We start from the raw sequence: 21,179 nt of genomic DNA, 5'->3' as shown, positions 1-21,179 counted from the left end.
GCAAACACAATTATTATGTTTTTACATTTCTATATACTAACGTATTTCTAGTTTTATATATTTATATATATTAATGTTTATGCTTAAATCATTTTTATTATCTTCTTTATGGTGCTTACTGTGCTTATATACTTCACATAAAGTTAACTGCATATAAATTTCAGATTTAGTTGCAATACAGAGAGAAAATATTGGAAAACTAAGGCTTAGATAAGGAACACTTTTCGGCCACACGTTTTCAGATATCTTACGGTAACGGTAAGAAGATAATTAATTTTAACGGTAAGGCTTTGATACCTCTATTCCTCTTTTACGAGCGAGGATAGGTCTGGGGTGAGATATAAACTTGTTCGAGTGAAGAGTATCTACTAAATACAAAGTAACTAAAGTAAGTCTCCCTTATATTCTAGGGGTGTTTTCGTACGCGTAACCGTTTACTACCTAATAATGCAGCCATTAAGTCAAGAAGTTAGCATATATAAACGCAAATGCTGGTAAAATATAGCATTAAAATGGATATGATTAATACATGTGTTGACATGAAAAGTATATTTTTTTTAGCTCAAATCAAAATTATACAGGATTTAAATTACAGTTTGTGTATATTTAGTCGCTTTGATATTTGTCTTTTGTTTAGCTACGATGAATAAAAAAGTGTTTTATTATAGCCTGTTACATTTGTAAAACGTTGTATGTCAATAGTGAAATGTTATTATTTAAATAATTTCAACAGTTTTTTAATCGATGTCAAACAATCGTGACATCTTTTTCATTTTATAATATTAGCATATTATACTACATATTATAAAAACCACATAAAACCACTATTAAATAATGAACGGATCTCAACAGTATCTGAAACAGTTGTTTTTTTTGTAATTACTTTAATAAATGGCCGTTTATTGGTAATAATTATCCAGTTATAACAAATTAAACAGACAATGCGTCACAGTTCGATACAAGTATAGACAAAGCATACCCCAACAGGATTAAATTTAAAACGCTGTTAATGAATTAAATTTATTTGCGGTAGATATATCGTTAAAACGATCGTTATATATAGTAAAACCCGATTTCAAGCGTATTAACAGACTATATTTTAGTACCGAATTGCCAATTGAAAACAAAATATCCGAATAGTGCGCTAAATTGATAAAACTTGCTAACATAGCATAAAATCCTATACACCTATTATAATTTATGTACGCGTATATAATGATTTATACAAATATTCACGTGTGACTCTTATTGAATCGTGAAACATTTTTAAATATTCTCTATGAATACTCTTTTAACTGAGGTAAGGCACAGTAGGAAATTTCCTAATCAAAAAATGAAGCAACCCGACTAGGGTACTACCTCGACCTTACAGAAGATCACAGCTAAATGATACTGCTTTCAAGCACTGTTGTGTTCCTATCGGTGAGTAAAGTGACAAGAGCTCCTGGCGGGAATTGAGGGTAGGGTCGGCAAGGCGCTTGCGATGATTCTGGTGTTGCAGGCGTCTATGGGCTACGCTAATCGCTTACCATCAGGTGAGCCGTACGCTTGTTTGCCGACCTAGTTGTATAAAAATAAAGAACTAATTACATACACTAACTATAGAAAGGTTGCTCACTATTCAATATCGTGACCAACAATATCATGGCCAAGTTGTCATAAAGGCAAAAAAAAGAATACAAATTTTGTATACCTATTATTCTTAGTTAATTATAATTTTAACCAGAACCAAAATAAGAATAAAGACCTTGTAGTGGGTGAGACAGAAATCATTTAAACAGATATGATGCCATGGAAAGTAGATATATTTTATCGTTAATCTTAGAGATAACTAACGCGTAACTAAAAGTTATTTTTAAGATAGATACAAAGTTTAATTTTAAGCACTTTATTTTTTCCTTTATCGCTATTTAGTATTGATAAAAAATATAAAAATATAAAAGAATATAATAATAAAAAAAAATATTTTTAAAAGTAGTTCATAATGAAATATGTCCTCCAAACATTTTATAAAAACATTTTGTTATTGTTTTAAAAACAAAAAAAAGTGCGTGCGTACAAAGTACAGTAGCGAAACTTCCTTAGCAAACAAATTTTTAAGTCTCGTTTATATTTATACAAATCTAAAGCTTTAGATTTCCATTCTAGCACCATCGACAAAAACGTTGCCGCTTCATCAAAGCGTTGCCGTTTCATCCGCAAAAAATTACCCTCATGTGCCTAAAGAAGTTTCACTACAAAAAAAATTAAATGATATTTTTAATTATAATTATTTAATACAACATTTTTGTTATTTCTTGTTATTTGTTATAATAAACTCTTTTTTTTTTAAATTAATAAATATTTATAGCGGAACAAAGAAAGTAATTATTCATAATATGTTACTATATTTATTTAAATTACTAAAAAATAAAATAATTTCACATAAAATGAACAAGTGTAGTTCGTCCCTCTTCAAATTTGTTTGAGTGCCTCCATAATATGGCGTAAGAAGTCTTTTGCCGGCCATCTGGCGAGATGGTGTCTTTTTTTGTTCTTTAGATATTTTATATTTCTAGTAAAAAATATTGCTCTTAATAAAAACGTTTCGCTCATAAAATACCAACGTAGTTTTAAACTATAATGGAATGTTATTATTTTTAAACTTGACTCGACTGACTGCGTCGATTTTTAGTTGTACAATATTTCGACTCGTCTTAAGCCCTTTTTACATTGGGTACAAAAAAGGTTGTATTAAAAAAAATATGTCTACCAAGATGAACGAAAATTATTAACACATGTACAAAAATGGCGTGAACTCATGCGTTTTGTCCATAGTCATCACGCTGGGCAGGCGGATTGGTGACCACAGGGCTGGCTTTGTCGCACCGAAGACGCTACTACCCGTCTTTGGCTTGTGTATTTCAAAGGCAGTAGTTGGATGGTTATCCCGCCATCGGTCGGCTTTTTAAGCACATGTACATAGGCGTAAGTAAACACATACACAATTTGAATATTATTTCAAATAACCATTTAAAAGTGTAATAAAACCTGATGAAATAAATATATTTTTGATATTGTTTTTAAATCGAGTTGTAAAATCAAGTAACCGATTTCTTACCTCTCAGGCGTGGCGAGAGTGAGGTTGGGCGCAGGGAAGGCGCCTTCCGCCGCGCAGATGACGTTTACAGTGTCATCATCAGTCTTGTTCTGTATCAGGCGGAAGTTCGTCTCCGGCACTGGAAAGATACACTTATAAGGATGCATGTTTCATAGTACTGATGCTTTCCGGAACATAACATCGTGTAAATAAAAAGATATGTAATTGATATTTTGGCATAATATATAATTACTTATAATTTACTTATACTTTTAGGCTTCTATTATAAGACTATCTTGTACCTAAGCTACTCTGTTGCTACCTGCCTTTTTTAAATGTAGCTAGTTTAGAAATAATTCATATTATTCAGCACTGCTACCACTATTTAGATTTGATATAATTTAGAAATAATTTTGAAAGCCTTACATCTAAATAAATAGATCTTTCAACGGAATAGATTGTTTAGAAGTTGTGTTTAAGGATCTAGTAATAATTAAATCTAAAAAAAACAACCAAGTAGTCAGCTACTCCATGTGATTCTGTAAAATTGTATGTTGATGAATAGATGGACAATTTTTTATTGAATTGTAAGCGAAACCAGTTCTTATCTGACTCACATACAGGGTTATTGTGTTTTGGAAGCTATACTTCTTTCGCACACCGACATTAAAAACCGACGCCATGAAGTTTGGTAGTCAACGAAAAAGTAGTCAGCAATGTACAGTTAACCAATGAAGTATAACTTCTTTTGTTACGCACAAAAAGTACACATAAACTTTTTTTTTTTCTTAAAATATATTCGTCTTGTGATCAACCACAAAACATTTACTAACTTTATGATAAAAACATTCTCGTGAGAAACTGTAAACCACTGACATTCATTCAAATTTCTTAATAGACAGAAAATATATAAAATATAATAATAAAAATACATCGTTTTATAGCAGCAAAATCATTAACTGAATCGCGCAGAATTTTATAGCGTTGATTGGATGCCACTTTTATATTCACAGTCATTAATTGAAATAATATAAAAAATTGTAGTCATGTAGATAACACAGATAATTAAAGAAAATATTTCAACAATAAAACGATAAATAAAAAATAATTTAAATTAACATTCACTTCACTAAAGGCACTAGACTTATTTAAGCTACGTCATAAAATATTAGAAATGTAGGGGTGAGGAAAAGGATCGGAAAAGTACATTAGATTTGTTGTGAAAATTATTGCACTTTAATTTATAAATGTCTACAATTACAATAATGATAATTATAGTTGTCGGCAAAAAGGTATATTATAATTCAAGTATTACTCCTAATTGACTGGCCCGGTGGCGTAGTCGGTATTAAGGCTGCTTTCCGCTCCAAAGAGTATATATGTACAATATATTAAGTTAAATGTTGTATGTATGCCAGTTGGTCTTTATCTTATCTTTATCTGTAACACTGACAGTAAGTTCTTTATTGGTGACAGATGTACGTGTGTATATGTTACACGTAAACATATATTATTGAAGTAAAAGTTCTTTACGCACACTTGACTTGGGGAGTAGGTAAGCTGGTGAATGCGTGACGAGAGCATTGCGAAAAGTGTGATAAGGCGAGGCGAACGGGAGTCGAGATGGAGATATAAGTTCAGTCGGTGGTCTAAGGCACACTCGTTTTTTATTATATGTTTTTTGTATTTAAATAATTGTGTTTGCTTGCAAACGAAAAATAAACTACTCCAATTACATCAACAAACGACGTAGACGAAACAATAATCGAACCAATGCGCATTTACAAGAAAACTCAAAAAGCACTAGTCAGGTCTCAATTAAATATAAATAAGACCCCACGACACGCACCACCTTTCGATTAAAGATCGAAAGGTGGTATGATATACATTAAAAAATACAGTGGAATTGAGAACCTCCTCTCCTTTTAAAGTCGGTTAAAAATATATAATTGTATGTCGAAGAGTTTATCTTGAGATCGTTGATTTTTTCTTTCGTTTCCTTTTTACTTTGTATAACTTGTTAGGTATACGTGTATACGTTCCTGATTATGCAGATTGCTTTTTTTAGAATCATTAGTTTGGATTGAGGATGAGTTCTTCAAAAAAGAAGGTTTAACACCCCGTTTAAAGATCAAATGCGTAATCCTTTTGTAGTCTTTCTCATCAATGTGGAAAATTTAATATAAGTTTCTATTAATGTAGATATACAAGGAAGGTTCTTGTTTTCATCTAAAATCACGTCAATAGGTAAGAATTTAGATTTGGTTGTTGAAACCCTTCTTTTTTCTTTTTTCTTTTTCTTTAATCAGCACTGGCCCTGGCCACTACAAACTGAGCCAACAGGCTAGCCTGTCAAAAGTTTTGGTAAAAAATGTAAGACCTTCCTTAAATTATTGATTTGCTCCAATTGTCTAGATAGTAAAAATTAAACCAATTCCTAGTGGTTTTATATCCTTTAAAGTTTTAAATTAGCAACATAATCGTTGAAGGTAAGATTTCTAGACCTCTTTAATTTTAAATTTATATTCAAAAAGCTTCAGACAAATTAGTAACAATTTAAGATTTTGTACTTTTTAATCACTTACTTTTTGTCATTGTGTCAGAACACTGGCACGTTTATTATTTTGTTTTGAGTTTCTTTCTTTAAGATTGATTAATATCTCTTCACTCCTAAAAAATTCACATATTTATCCTCTATTGTTTTACTGCTAAGATTCCATGATTATACAATTGTGTATTAGGTTTGTATTCTGCTTACGTGTTTTGATTAGTAAATCTAATTCATTAATAATTTGATACACACTTTTAATTATTTATAATTGCAATACAGATTAAAAACTTTTATTAAATTCTAGAGTTAAATTATTACATTATTTTTCTCCATAATTATTCAAATACTTTTTTTTATTTTTGATCTATTATAAATCTCAATAATGTAAATCTAAAAAGTTTAAAATAAACTAATTACAACTAGTTCAAAGAAATCCCTGAATCACAATATAATATCGGACTCCTAAGTCGTAAGATATTCAAATTTCGTTTCAACCCTCGCTTATCCGAGTCTCTAAATTACAAATTAAGGACTAAAGCTTAGACGCTTTTCAGTATAAACTCGGCTAAACATTTTACATAACATTGTATTGTTAATTCACTATTCTAAATAAATCAAACTAGAACGAAAGTTTTCTGGATGTTGTTTACTTGAAATGTAAATATAAGCGCGAAAAATTAAAATTTCTATTTTCGATCCTCATAAAGTAACAAGCAGATGTATTTTTATAGCAAAGTAAAGATCATCATCATCATCATCTCTCCAACCTATCGCAGTCCACTGTTGGACATAGGCCTCCACAAGTTCGCGCCATTTTTGGCTCTCATTGGCAACTCATGTGTTTTGCCCATAGTCACCACGCTGGGCAGGCGGGTTGGTGACCACAGGGCTGGCTTTGTCGCACCGAAGACGCTGCTGCCCTTCTTCGGCCTGCGAATTTCAAACCCAGCAGTAGGATGGTTATCCCGCCATCGGTAGACTTTATAAGTTCCACGGTGGTAGTGGAACTGTGTTATCCCTTAGTCGCCTCTTACGACACCCACGGAAAGAGAGAGGGTGGCTATATTATTTATTGCCGTAGCCACGAAGCTAAGTAAAGATGAGTCGACAGAATAATAAAATATTTAAAGCGTTACATAAAAATACTTTAAGGATAAGAGTACATTTTTTATTAAAAGCACTTCTCATAGTAATACAGAAAAGAACGAAATATACAATAAAATCTAATATACCTAATTGTTTCCATCAAAAATATCTTATTTGTTACTTTCTTCTCCTAATATTACCTTTTCCATAAAAATACGTCCGTAAATCTTACAACTGTCTCAAAGTTTGAGAATTCAAAAGTCAGTTTCAGTTAGGTAAACGATGCTGACATCCGAAAACGTATTATGGTTATTAAATCCAGAGCTGGCAGCGGTGAAATAGGTCTTACTATGATGTTCCAAATATTGTACCGTAATCACAAACATGATTAACTTTTCCCCTTATTCGAGTTTTCCTTTCATTCACTTCCCTGGCATCTGGTGGAAGGTTCTAGTTCTTCATCCCTGTTACACGATATGGAATTATTTGTTCACTAACTGTAAGATAAAGTTGGAACTAACTTATTGTAAGACTATGGCGACTTATGTTATCTATACGTAATTGAACTGTCTTACCGAACATCGGAAATTGCAAAATATTTGCATTCCCTCATACGAGCTCCGAAAATACGACTTTATTACTTCTTGCCCCTGTACACAAAGTAAATTTGATATTGGATATACTATTTTTCTCAATTATTTCATATTTTTCTTTGGTTTTATCAGAGTGAATGGAAATGAAACATTTAAATTTATAGTCAGCACCGCGTGGCTTTGGAATGTTTTATGCGGAAATATTACAGATTTTCCTTATAGAAACTTATTAAAATTATGTGATAGTCTCTGGGTAATAGTATCGTTAAACGTTTTTTTTTTTCATGACAAAGTGTACATAACCTTTTATTTAGATTTATCTAATATTTGAAATGTAACTAATATTATAAAGTAAATGGAAGATCAATGAATAAATTAGGTCAAACTTTCGAACACTGCTATAATTGACAACACTGCAGATTTAGCGAAGCGTTTTCAAAATTTCGATACCCGTGACTCATTTTAAATCACTTATTCAAATTAATTCCACTAGATAAAATAGAATATAAATTTATACAGCTAAGTGAGAATATTTCAATATTATTGGTTTTATTAATTGTTTATATTGTCTATTTGAATATTTCAATTAGTATAACGTTGTTTGTTATACAAATAGTATAATTTATACCAAAATTATAATAACAAAAAATATGGTTATGTATTATATTGTATATTTAGTTAATATATTCATCACTTCAGCCTATCAGCAGTCCAATGTTGGACATATGGGCCTCCACAAGTTCGCGCCGAAAAATGGCATGAACTCATGTGTGTTGCCCATAGTCACCACGCTGGGCAGGCGGGTTGGTGACCGCAGGGCTGGCTTTGTCGCACCGAAGATATTGCTGCCCGTCTTCGGCCTGTGTATTTCAAAGCCAGCAGTTGGATGGCTATCCCGCCATCGGTCGGCTTTATAAGTTCCAAGGTGGTATTGGGAGAGTGTGGCTATATTCTTTATTGCCGTAGCCATACAGCTAATATATTACGAAAATGCTTATTTGCAGGTTAGCAATAGAGATTTTTAATTGTGTTTATTTAATTCACTTATGAAACTGAGATCGACGGTTGAGCGGGCCGCAGGACGTCCTGCGCTGCGCTGGACCGACGATCTACGTAAGATTGCTGGCGAAGGCTAGATGAGGATTGCGAATAACCAGGATGTTTGATGCAAACTTTGTCCTGTGTCCAGCAATGGACTGCGATATACTGAAGAGAGACAATTATGATTTTTTTTTCATCCAATCAAATTTATTATTTATTTACATATGCTCGTATTTAAATATACTTGAAACTATCCAATAACTTTTGGATTTGGTTGAAAGCCAAGCAAAGAGTCATATCTAAATACTTCTAAATCACAATTAGAGTTACTTCAAAGGCAGTTGTAATATTTTTTCATATTAACTTTGGTGTTTCTTTCTTTATTCGGACTTTGAACACGTAAATTGAAACTAACGCCAGTGTTATCTCAGCCCTATTTTATTGACCGACACCGTTGATATTACATCAGGTATTATTGAAAAGAAGCATAAGCTTTAAAATTTATAGCCAATAATCTGACGGACATAAAACGAAGACCATAAGCCATTTGTTCCGATGATCGAAGCCTTACGACTGAACGTAAAAAGAGATACGGAACGGACAACAGATGCTGGCTGGTACACAAACTTGTTTGGTTCGAAACGTGAGGAAAAGGATAAGGAAGTGGAAGTGGTGAGAGTAAAGCGTCAGCTGTCAACTTCTTTTTGGAAATATGACTTAATAATACGACAGAATATTCGTAACGTTTTAAACAATTCAATCTTTTAAATGTTTGTGTATTTTTTATATATTTTTTTAAAAAACATAAATATTTATTTTATATTGTATATATACGAATTGTAACGCTGTTGAATTTCAAATAAAAAATAAATATATAATATTACAGGAATGTTTTCTAATGTTTACGCGAATTTCACTAATTATAATGAAAGAACTTTTTCTGGAGAACTGGACTGAAGGACTGGACCTACCGTGACCATGGTTGCCATAAAGCATCCGAAATGTCGGGCATCTAAAAAACAGAATACAACGCGATAAAATCCGAAAAAGTTGTTTATATATGACATCAGTTGTAAAATATATAAAAAATATGTATAGTATGGTATAGGGAGGCCCATGTCCAGCAGTGGACTGGAATAGGCTGAGCTGTGTTGCCTTCACTAAATGTTAGTTGCTACCACGACGGATGTCTTATATTTAGTAGTAACTATGCCCGCGACTTCATCCGCGTAGAATCAAAAAAAATATTGTTCAGTTCGGAGAGTTACAAAATAAATAAATTTCTAAAATAAAAGTAGCCTAAGTTACTTCTTATTACATCAACTATCTGCCAGTAAAAGTCCCGTCAAAATCGTTTCAGAGATTAGCCGAAACAATCAGACAGACAGGCAGTCAGACAGACAGACAGACAAAAATTGTTAAAAATGTTATTTTGGTATATGTACCATGTATACATACACACACTCCAATTTTATTTATTATTAAGCAAATAGATAGTTTTTTTTCTACTCCAATTACATGAAATTACAAAAAGTCTGTGAAAAATATATCATACGAGGGGAATAAACGTTTACGAGACGATTGCTCGAAATATGAAATTCTGTACAACGTTCACTTATGTCGAGGACAGAGTATTTCCGTCGGAAGTTTAAATAATTTTCTTGAAACTAATGATAAAATTAGATTTTATTTTATTTTTATTTCTAGAGATTTTGTTGTTTGAACAAATATAATAAAATATTTATTTAACTTTCAAATAATTGTGAATCTGTACTGTACTGTATTTTGTACATTCTATTTGATGTTCGACTCCTATCAGCGTTCCTTCAAATGAGGGTTCCACGGCTGTTATAGATTACGTTCAACGTAAAAACAAATTCCTAGCTCTTTTTTTTTAATTTACTCTGTCTCAATGATATACGAGCTGCTCTGGCAAGGTACTTCTGCATAGCCGTTCAATACGATTTTTCTTAGCCCTAAAAACATAGATAAAGTGAAATATTAATACAGCCGCGTTGGCGTAACGGTCACGGCTATGGATTGTGCCTGTTGCGCTGGCGATTGCAGGTTCGATACCCGCACATGACAAACATTTGTATTGGCCATACAGATGTTTGCCATGGTCTGGATGTTTGTGTAGTCTTTGTGGGTCTCCCTATCGTGCCTCGGAGAGCACATTAAGCCGTCGGTCTCGATTGTCATCATGTACACCTGATAGCGATCGTTACTCATAGCAGGGAATATATCCGCCAACCCGCATTGGAACAGCGAGGTGGATTAAGCTCTGATCCTTCTCCTACATGGGAAAAGAGGCCTATGCCCAGTAGTGGGATATTACAGGCTGAAGCGTAAGCGTATTAATACAGCCGCATCTTAATCTATACAAATAAATAAAATTGGAGTGTCTATCTGTAATATTAAAATAACCGCTTTTTACTAAATGCGTATAGATATACAGTACCTATACCAAAATAACATTTTTTACAATTTTTGTCTGTCTGTTTGTTCCAATTAATCTCTGAAACGGCTGGATTTTGACGGGACTTTTACTGGCAGATAGCTAATGTAGTAAAGAGTAAATTAGACTAGTTTTATTTTAGAAATTTATTTATCTTATAACTCTGAAAACTTAATAATACTTTACTACTTTCTTGTTAAATTCCACGCGGACAAACTCGCGGTACAGCTACTATTTCATATATAAATACTTGATTTTAATAATTAACGGTATGATTATTACTATGAAACATTTTTTTTCAGGCTAGCAATCTCTTTCCTAGGTAAACGTCTACAGTAATCTCAATATTTTAATTGTTATCCATTTAGTGCTCTTTTCAAAGTTTTTATCATTGTCATAATACTTAAGATATTAAACTTAAGGCTTACTTTAATGCTAATTGAACGTAATGATTCGATGATTATCAGTGACTGGGGACTTAACTGTAGAAGCAATTTCGTATCGTCTGCAAATATCAAATAATTTAGATAGTGGCTTAAAACATTTAATCCTGTTTAGCTTAATATAAATAGATTCTAATCTATATAATAAAAATTAAGTTAATAACAAACGACACAGTTAAAACAACAATAGTAATTACCTTATCTATTTCATATCGAAATGTAACGTTCAGTTGTCTCCAATCTACAAAACGCTGCATCAAACATTAAACATACCATAAAAAAGCACTCACCGAATACAATCATTTGTTTCGTCTTCGAGTCTTCATCCATAAACGTCGACACGACACACGTATATTCACCAGAAATATCTGTGTTAGGTTTTACAATACGAAGAGCTCTATGCATTTTTAAGGGATCGTTTGAAACACGATACGTCAAATCGACTCGACCTCTTAATATTCCCAAATCCTGAGGTTTCTGCGATGGAATCCATTGATAAACGGGTCTCGCTTTGTTCTTGAAGAACCATTTCACAACTAAACCCGATGTATCGTTATCGTACTCATAATCACAGTCTAATATCACGGCGTCTTGTACACCGTACTGAATTATTTCTGGCACCACAATTTTCACTATCTTCACGGCGTTAAGTCCTGTAACAAAAGAGATTTCATTGTTTACTCGGAAGTTTGTTTCAATTTTACCCAAAAGTTTAACCGTCCAAAGTTATCAATCTTAAAGTAATCTAACAATAATATTTATATTAAATTATGTTAGTATCTCAGTTACTCTTTACATAATACACAGACAACAAAAAATTAAGTGTAAATCATTGTAAAAGCTGTTATTACGTAAAGCTAAGAAGTTAATACGTTATTATAAATAAATGAGGGCTATGAAGCCTGAGATAAACACGTGGGCGGTAATCGAAAGGTCGTGAACTCATTTGAGCTTAGTTATTTAGCTAATAAGTTTTCGTTTTAAAAATGCTGAATTTTCTTCTGTGGAATTTACTGATTAGACTCATTTTGTACTTGATAGCGAAGAAAAACACCACGATGACTTATCACACTTATATTGGGCAATCACTGAGAGACAACGTACGCAGCGAGCTAACAATATGTATGGTTAGCATACAACCGCTTATATTGTGCCTCGACTTATTAACAACCTACCCTTAGATTTGTGCAAAAATATCTCAAATATATATCAATCGGTTATTATGTACAATATAGGTAGAACTGTTTTCTTTTCTAAATAAAACAGTTCGTCCGACGAACAGTTGAATCCGATTAAATTAAAAAGAACTAAAAGTTAAACACAAGTAAATCTTAATAAATTGTGTAGAACACGACTGAGAATACTCAATGCAACAATAATACCTCACTTCAAACCTATAGTTATTCATTCACAATAAAGACTTTTAACTTCATTGAAAACGTTATCACACTAATCACTTATACGCCACTTATCGAGTAGCCGCACAATAATTAAACAATAACTGCCTCTTTACTTAAAAATTATCATATTTATAGGACAACAATCGCGCCAATAGATTACAAAATGGCGACTGGCCAATCAGAAAATTATTATTAACTATTCGGAAGATGGTATCACTATCTTTATGCTCTTCCGGTACTTCAACAAATAAAAATTACAGTAAGAACACTACAATCTAATAAAATTACAATCAATACAATCTTATAAAATTGTTAGAAACATAAATTTAAATGGTAACAGTATTTATTGCGTAACTACCCTACAAAACAGATAATAAAGATGACAACTGATTAATCGTAAAGTAATATTAACCATTTGGAATATGGTGTTGACATTTTATTTTATTTTTATTTTTATTTATTCGGAAAACAAACAGTGTTTCATTACAAAAAAAAACATATCCAAATTAAAACAATACACCAATTACATGTTTTCACAATTAAATTACAAAAGCTTGTTCACTTGATACAGTTGTATTAAAATAATAAATGCCACCTACGGATCAGTTCGAGAGCCGTCAAACTAAGTGTTCGTCAAAGTAGTTTTGACATCTTTGAACTATTCCGGTATTAAACGAATAAAAACTAATATTAATACAAAATCCAATTTTTTAAAAATTGTCAGAATTAAAATTTTGAATGTTAACAATTTTTTGATTACGAGTGATAGTAATACGAAAAAATATAAGAACATAGAACACGATTTCCGTTAATATTTATTCTATAATCAACATTGATTTATAATGTTCCTTTTTCATGTAAACAAAAACAATTCCATGTGACTGACAGCGCATTAATGGAAGTGTCAATAATAATAGGGAAAACCAATATTGTACGGCATCATCACGACATCAGAACACTCCTGTATCGTAAACTGTTAAATATTAATCCAAATCAATAGTCTAGCTCACTAACGTTTTATGACAAAAAGAGACAAGAATAATTTAAGACACCAGTAAAGTACGTTGTCTTCACTTCGTCAATGAAAACCAAAAACAAATTATTGATGCTATTTTTTTATTAAGATGTTCTTCAAATATAATACATAGTAAATGAATATCTTTAAACATACGGTCGTGTTTTTCTAAGTTTAGAAGTAATTCGGTACTTGTGTTACAAGTAACAACCGACTGATGTAGCTACTGAAAATAATATAATTCTAGATAAGTAGTAGTCTTTCACCTGATAATAAGGTGGTGTGTTTATTCACAGCATGTGTCAATTGTACTAACAGTTATGTAAAAGATATCACATTACAAATATTTTATAGGCTGTGTATGTGTTTTTCATTGTCTGAATATTAGTGTTTTTGTCGTGTATTCAACAAACAATTTTCCTCCTACTTCATTGTGTAGTGTTTCTTTATTTGCGGTACAAATTATATTTTTGGTGAGAGATTTAAACGTTTTCCACGTGTTATTTACTGAGTATTATAATTTTTTTTTTTTTTAAATAAGTAAAAGTTCTAGTCGTTGTTGATACAATAGGTCTTTTACTACCAACATTGTTTAAAAATAGAACATCAAATATACAACATTAACATAGAGTATCCCAAAGTTTTCTAGTTTACAGTCAAATATGGCTTTCACCTAATCCGCAGCCGTGACTCTTTTGAAGGCATTAATATTTATGTAATACTCGAGTCAATGTTGTTGAAAGCTGATTTAAATTCATCCTTGTTACTTCTTAAAAGCGAATGCTATCTAAAAATTCAAAATATACTTAAAATTTATCAGTGGACATCCGAAAGGACAAAGTGAATAGATTTGAGTGTCTGATGACGAATTCATGAATATCTTTTAAGGCTTTCGATTTATTTAATGTTGTCAATCATGGAAATTTTCAACTTTTAATTTTAAGTGCCGATGTGCATTTGGTAAATTTTATATATTTTTATTTTGTTCATGTAAATTTTTTAATGTCTCTTTTTGTTATAATAATATTATATCAAACCGCAAATAGAGAGAGAATAATTTAGTAAAAAGGCTTAATTTAATCGTTTTTCTCATACGGTGACATTCATATGTTATTGGAAATATATTTATTGGTTTTCAGCATAAAACGTGACATCATTGAGCTATAATTAAAACAAAAATTAAAAATGAACTTAAAATTAAGCGTTTAAGAAATTATAAAGATATAGAAAGCATACTTATTGACCTCTGAAATTAAAAAGTATTCCATATAAATAAAATCAACAATACCAAAAACTGTTCCCGTTCACGTCAGAAATTTGCTGAAATATATCAGAGAGGATCCCAAGAGCTCTAGTAGTTCAGAATCCTCACTAACGAGCGAGTCTGTCACATTTAGATAAATCTTCCGGTCAGCAGACGTGAATAGTCAGATATGTGGCTTGTACAAGCCGTTGTTATAACATGATTGTGTCAACGTCTCGTCGAGTGTCACGTGTCAAGTGCTTAGAAAAATCTAGCAGGAATACTTTTCTAGTGAGAATTGTTGAATTTTTATTTTTCATCGAGTATTTTTTCGACATGTATCTTATACACGACAGAAATAATTAGGTTCTTATATTTCGATAGTGTTTTGTACTATTTAAAAGACGTATAGATTTATAAAAAAAAATGAAATAAAAAGCTATAGCTGCATTTATACAAATTGTATATCATTTTATTAATAAATCTATATATTAATACGTGAATAGAAAACTGTATACCCCTTTTTACGGAAATTGCGTAGATGAAGGAGTATGCAATTTCGCACACTAATATTTGGTATAGGGAAGGAGTGCAGAATGCTAATATTTTTTTTTAAATTATGCATAAAGAGTACACTAAATCAATTTAATAGACATTACACACACTACCATGTATTTGACACACACACGCATATATTATTGCTCTTTACGCTCTTTTGTTTATTATTACAGAAGAGAATTATTAACCGTAATAATGTTCAAACTTAGAATTTAATTTAATTATGGTCGAATTTCAACCACTGTGACCACTAATAGTAATAATTACTGATCAAAGCAAATGAATAGATCAAACGAATCTTTATTAACAAGGTAACATTATATTACGTATATTACTCAGAATAAAATGAAAGTAACACTAAAATTAACACTCGCAAACTACATCACTATGTTTTAAGCAGACAAAGATTTTTATTTATGAAAACAGCAGTTCTACTAATATTTCTCCTAACCCGAAGAAGGTATACATTACCTGCCGTGAGTTGCATTCGATATTAGAACAGCTTAGAGCACGCAGTGTGTGTGTTTACTGGCAATTTACCGGCATCGAGCGGGGCGTGGTAAGTCAGAGGGTAAGGGTTTGGGTTAAGATTACAACGCCCTGTTGTAGAAGATAAGGCATGCATATGAACCCTTGAAACTAGGAGTGCGAGGAATTGCTGCCGTTACGTAGACAATAGCTTCCTCAAAGCGAGTATAAGGTACAATATGCGCGATATTCTAAAACACAGTTTCTAGATTTACGGTTTAAACTAATTTCATAAAGGTGTTTTAAATACCAATAAAATATAAATTTAGTAATCTATTAAGTGTGCGTCAAATAAAATAAAGTAATCCTTTTAACAAAATATAACCTACATAAAATACCAACAAGCTTTGCTTGAACAGGAGTTGGCGCTCGAACGCCATATTATTTTTTAATTTGATTATGTAACCCTGGCAGACCCTTCGATTCTATTTATATTTAATTCCGTCTGAGCACCAAAGGGTGAGCGGCGAAAAAAGAACATTTATGTACACTACAAATACACAAGTTTACGTGTAATAAAGTGAACAAATATTTGATCATTGGGTAGGGTTGGCAACGCACTTGCGATGCTTCTGGTGTTGCAGGCGTCTATAAACTACAGTAATCACTAACCATCAGATGAGCCGTACGCTTGTTTCACTACCTAGTTGTATAAAAAAAACCACATTTATATGACTTCTCAAGACTCTAGACAAGTGTCTAGTGTATCGTTTGTACGTTACAAATATTTTTTTCTAGTCTGATATTAGCTTGCCTTGAATAATGTGTACAGCCTTCCAGTTCCAACTATCATCATTAATTATTTAACAACATTACCTTTGTTACTATTATTTTCACTAACCTGTAATAAAATAATATGGGGAATTAAGATCGACATTTTTCCTTTATATAAAAGACTTAAACTTACAATAAAACTGCAAGTAAAGGTTATTATGAATCCAAGTAATAGTCATAATTATGTCTTTATCTTCTTCATTGCATCATCAATCAATCAATCATTACAGCCTATACAGTCCACTGCTGGACATAGGCCTCCACAAGTTTACGCCAAAAATAACGTGAACTCATGTGTTTTGCCCATAGTCACCACGCTGGGCAGGCGGGTTGGTGACCGCAGTACTGGCTTTGTCGCACCGAAGACGCTGCTGCCCGTCTTCGGCCTGTGTATTTCAAAGCCAGCAGTTGGATGGTTATCCCGCCATCGGTCGGCTTCTTAAGTTCCAAGATGGTTGTGGAACCTTGTTATCCCTTAGTCGCCTCTTACGACACCCACGGGAAGAGAGGGGGTGGCTAAATTCTTTAGTGCCGTAGCCACACAGCACAGTGCCGTAGCCACACAGCACTTCATTGCATATACTCATAGAATCTATTCTTATCACGTCTAAGAAGATTCTTTTGAAAATAATTCTGGAATTATATTATATATATGACTATCACAACTTAACATCACAACTTCAGATTTTTTTTTTTTTTTTGATGTACTTTTAACTCGAAAATATTTTAACAAGTAATAAATTTTTGTGAAGCTAATTTCTTTTATAAGAGAGCAAATAATATAAACGAAAAAATATTACCAAGTTTGTACATTGTAAGAAATATTTTTACCCTGTTATTCCTTAAAGAATACCGTTGGTTGTGTAATGTAGTGCATTTTCCTTTCATTAGTAGTAGAATATTAAACTTTAAAAAAAATCGGAGTTAAGTATTAAATTGTCTTAGCACTAGCCTGTATTTTGGTTATCTTGGAATCTTTTACAAAATATATTCCTATATATATATATATATATATATATATATATATATATATATATATATATATATATATATATTGTTCTTGATACGAAAAAACTGGATTGATGCAACACGGCGTGTTTTGAACATTATCCCTTTTCTATCAGGGATAAATAATTTATTACATCTAAAGTTGGTAAACAGTTTCCAATATAACGATGGTGTTTATTATCCGGAAGCATACCCACAAATCGATTCTAATCGAATTTCGTTTTCTAAAACGGTAAGTAGGTCAGAACAAAATAAAGGAACTAGTTTAACCAAAAAGGTCAAGCCATTAAGAAACCCAGGAGGCTTGGAAGTTGTTTAAGCATTTTATTTATAGTTAAACTTTTGTTCTGGATTCGTATGCTTAAAATTTTACTATTTATATAGATGATGCTTCAGAAAATCTTTCTAAGAAGATCACAAAAATATTCAGCCGTATGTCTCGTAAAAATACAGTTTTTTTTTTATACAACTATGTCGACAAACAAGCGTTCAGCTCACCTCGTGGTTAACGATCACCGTAGCTTATAGACGCCTGCAATACCAAAAGCATTGCAAGTGCGTTGTCGAACCTACCCCAATCTCTCTCAGGAGCTGCTACTTGAAAGCAGTATTTTTTTAGCTGTAATCTTCTCAAAGGTTAAGGTGCTACCCCAGTCGGACTGATCCAGATTTTGATACGGATTTCCTTCTATACCCTACCTCAGTTGCTGAGGTAGGTTTGACGAGATTAAATTATTCAATACAATACAAGGAAAACATTTTCATATCACAAAGGATCTTCTCTCAAATAAGAAGTGTTAAGGGGAAGTATTGTATCTATCTGTATGTATAAAATTTCCCTGGAATTAAAATATAGCTCTCCTCCAGAATCGTCTTCATTCTTTTTGTACGTTCTTACTGTATTTATTTTAAATTTACATCCAACGCAAAATATTTGTCGGCTTAGTAGAATAAGGCTTATAGCATTTTTAGTACAAAAAACGAGTGTGCTTTAGACCACACGACTGAAGTAAAACTTTTGCACAATAAGCCTGCACTGTGTTTTAAATATACGAAACGTAACTGGCTAACAGAGAAAGAGAGAAAGAAAATGCGTGCTCGCAACTATCTCTCTTGCTCCGTTCGCCTCTCCCGATCACACTTTTTGTAACACTATCATCACGCATTCACAAGCTTACTCCCTAAGGCAAGCGGGCTAAAGAAGTCTCACTTCAAAAAAATTTACGAGAATCCAGCAAACCCAAAGATAACTTCTTTGGGTAACAAAAACGTCGATCGTTTTTTTAAGATCTGTCACAGTATAAATAATATTTACCAAAGCAGGAAAGTTAAGAAAATTAAGAGACGTCCCATTTGTAAGGTCAAGAGAAGTGTGGACGAACGTTGATGTTAATGAGACAAGTTTTATCCTGTTCTTGGAATTAACAATAAAGGTCGAACAGAGATGAAGATAGTTGTTATATCAAGAGCCCCCTAATAAAATTTATCAATTTTCAGACTTCAGTTTCGCACTAGTTGCTCGCTATAGCGCAAGTGTCAGTTACAATCCTACTTTGCTTCACATTTCCAAGAGCGTAGCAGCGAAAGGTCGCGATATATTATTTCCCTGCGGAAACCCAGGGTTGCCCAGCAGCTATTAATAACGGCTTTCCTTTGCCAGGGCTACATGCATCTGACAGTAACGATCGCACTTTTACTCTGTCATTTATCGTGTCGACCGCCTTTATTATTTAAATTTTGCCCCAATTTTTACACAAATTTAAATTTTTAACGTAGTTCCCTTTTTTACGCAACAATTAACCGAATCATGCAAATAAGCAGTTTTTACAACGTTGATTTTATATATTTTTTTCCCTTTGTTGATTTTAAGTCTTGTTTATAGTTTAATGACTCAGTCACGTCTAAATGTTTACGTGTTTATTTTTATAAGTAAAGAAGTCGTTGTGCTGTGTGGCTACGGCACTAAAGAATTTAGCCACCCCCTCTCTTCCCGTGGGTGTCGTAAGAGGCGACTAAGGGATAACAAGGTTCCACAACCACCTTGGAACTTAAGAAGCCGACCGATGGCGGGATAACCATCCAACTGCTGGCTTTGAAATACACAGGCCGAAGACGGGCAGCAGCGTCTTCGGTACGACAAAGCCAGTACTGCGGTCACCAACCCGCCTGCCCAGCGTGGTGACTATGGGCAAAACACATGAGTTCACGTTATTTTTGGCGTAAACTTGTGGAGGCCTATGTCCAGCAGTGGACTGTATAGGCTGTAATGATGAAAGAAGTCATTCAATTAAACAAGTATTCACTTCTTAATTACATATTTTTTATGAGTAATCCTCTCAAAGTAATTAAATTCATTTTCATAATTTGTTGTTGAAACTAGCCGACGTAATTCAAAAACGAATGAGTATGTTGGTTATGTACAAAAATATATGTAAGAAGGACCCCAACTATTATTGAAATATAATTGTTAGTTGATTTTCGGATGCAATAGCTACTAGCAGTAACAATCCTAGTCAACGAGACGCTTTTATTTCCTCATGACCATTGAAAAATTCTAGCGCAAGCATCAACCATCCCACCACAGTGATTAGCCTATTATTTAGTAAAGAACCAATGTACAGACAAAAATACATACAATAAGGTTCATTTTCTGAGAAGTATAAAAGTTATGATTTTCCCCAGCTTCCGCAAACCTAACCTCATTTGACAAAGTCGAAATATTTCTGAACCTTTACAAGGTGAATCACTTCTGATTATTTCAGGGAAAAAATAAAGTGTTTAGTATTGGTCCACAATTGAAGAAGTTATCACAGAGTTCATAAAACACACAAGCATATAAAAAACTATAAATAAAAAAACTATTTTTTTACAGGACAGATTGAAGCTAAATGAGAAAACCAGCGACTGTCCATTAAAATCAGAGGGATACTGCCAAACTTGTATATTTTATTATCCTTTATTATTATCCCTAAACAAATTTAAATACAAATAATACACTTTAAGTGATAATATTAATGAATTTATTACCTTTGATAATTATGATGCAAAAAAAACATCTTCCTCATTACAACAGCATTTATCATGAGATAATGGAGCCGAGACAACAAGGAAACGCCACACGAGAAATTATCTTCATTTCGTAATGAACCCCAATGTTTCCTTATCATTATTTTATTATCTTCACTAAACTTGTGCTATATATGTACGTAGTAATAAATTATTAAGGAAAATATACTATATTTTGAGTTTAAATGTCCTTATGTATGATATAACATATTTTCAGTCATTTTCACTGAGGTAGGGCACAGCTGGAATTTCCTGCTCAAAATATGGAGCAGCCCGGCTGGGGTAGTACCTCGACCTTACAGAACATCACAGCTAAATAATACTTTTTTCAAGCAG

General features: G+C 32.5%; 1 protein-coding gene across 1 annotated transcript in view; it reads right to left on the bottom strand.

Annotated features, from left to right (window-relative positions):
* The window catches only part of LOC123670133, an 83,944-nt gene that overhangs the window by 9,560 nt on the left and 53,205 nt on the right, over nt 1–21,179 (bottom strand). Inside the window, exons 2-3 of the mRNA XM_045603639.1 lie at nt 11,542–11,904; nt 3,101–3,218 (exon numbers count right to left, since the gene is read on the bottom strand). Of these exons, the coding sequence (XP_045459595.1) occupies nt 3,101–3,218; nt 11,542–11,904 (481 nt within the window). The remainder of the gene's footprint in view (nt 1–3,100; nt 3,219–11,541; nt 11,905–21,179) is intronic.

Source organism: Melitaea cinxia, chromosome 4 (genome assembly GCF_905220565.1).
Source record: "Melitaea cinxia chromosome 4, ilMelCinx1.1, whole genome shotgun sequence".
Classification (NCBI taxonomy): domain Eukaryota; kingdom Metazoa; phylum Arthropoda; class Insecta; order Lepidoptera; family Nymphalidae; genus Melitaea; species Melitaea cinxia.
The sequence above is the reverse complement of the archived record's forward strand: the minus strand, read 5'-3'. Positions and strand labels throughout refer to the sequence as shown.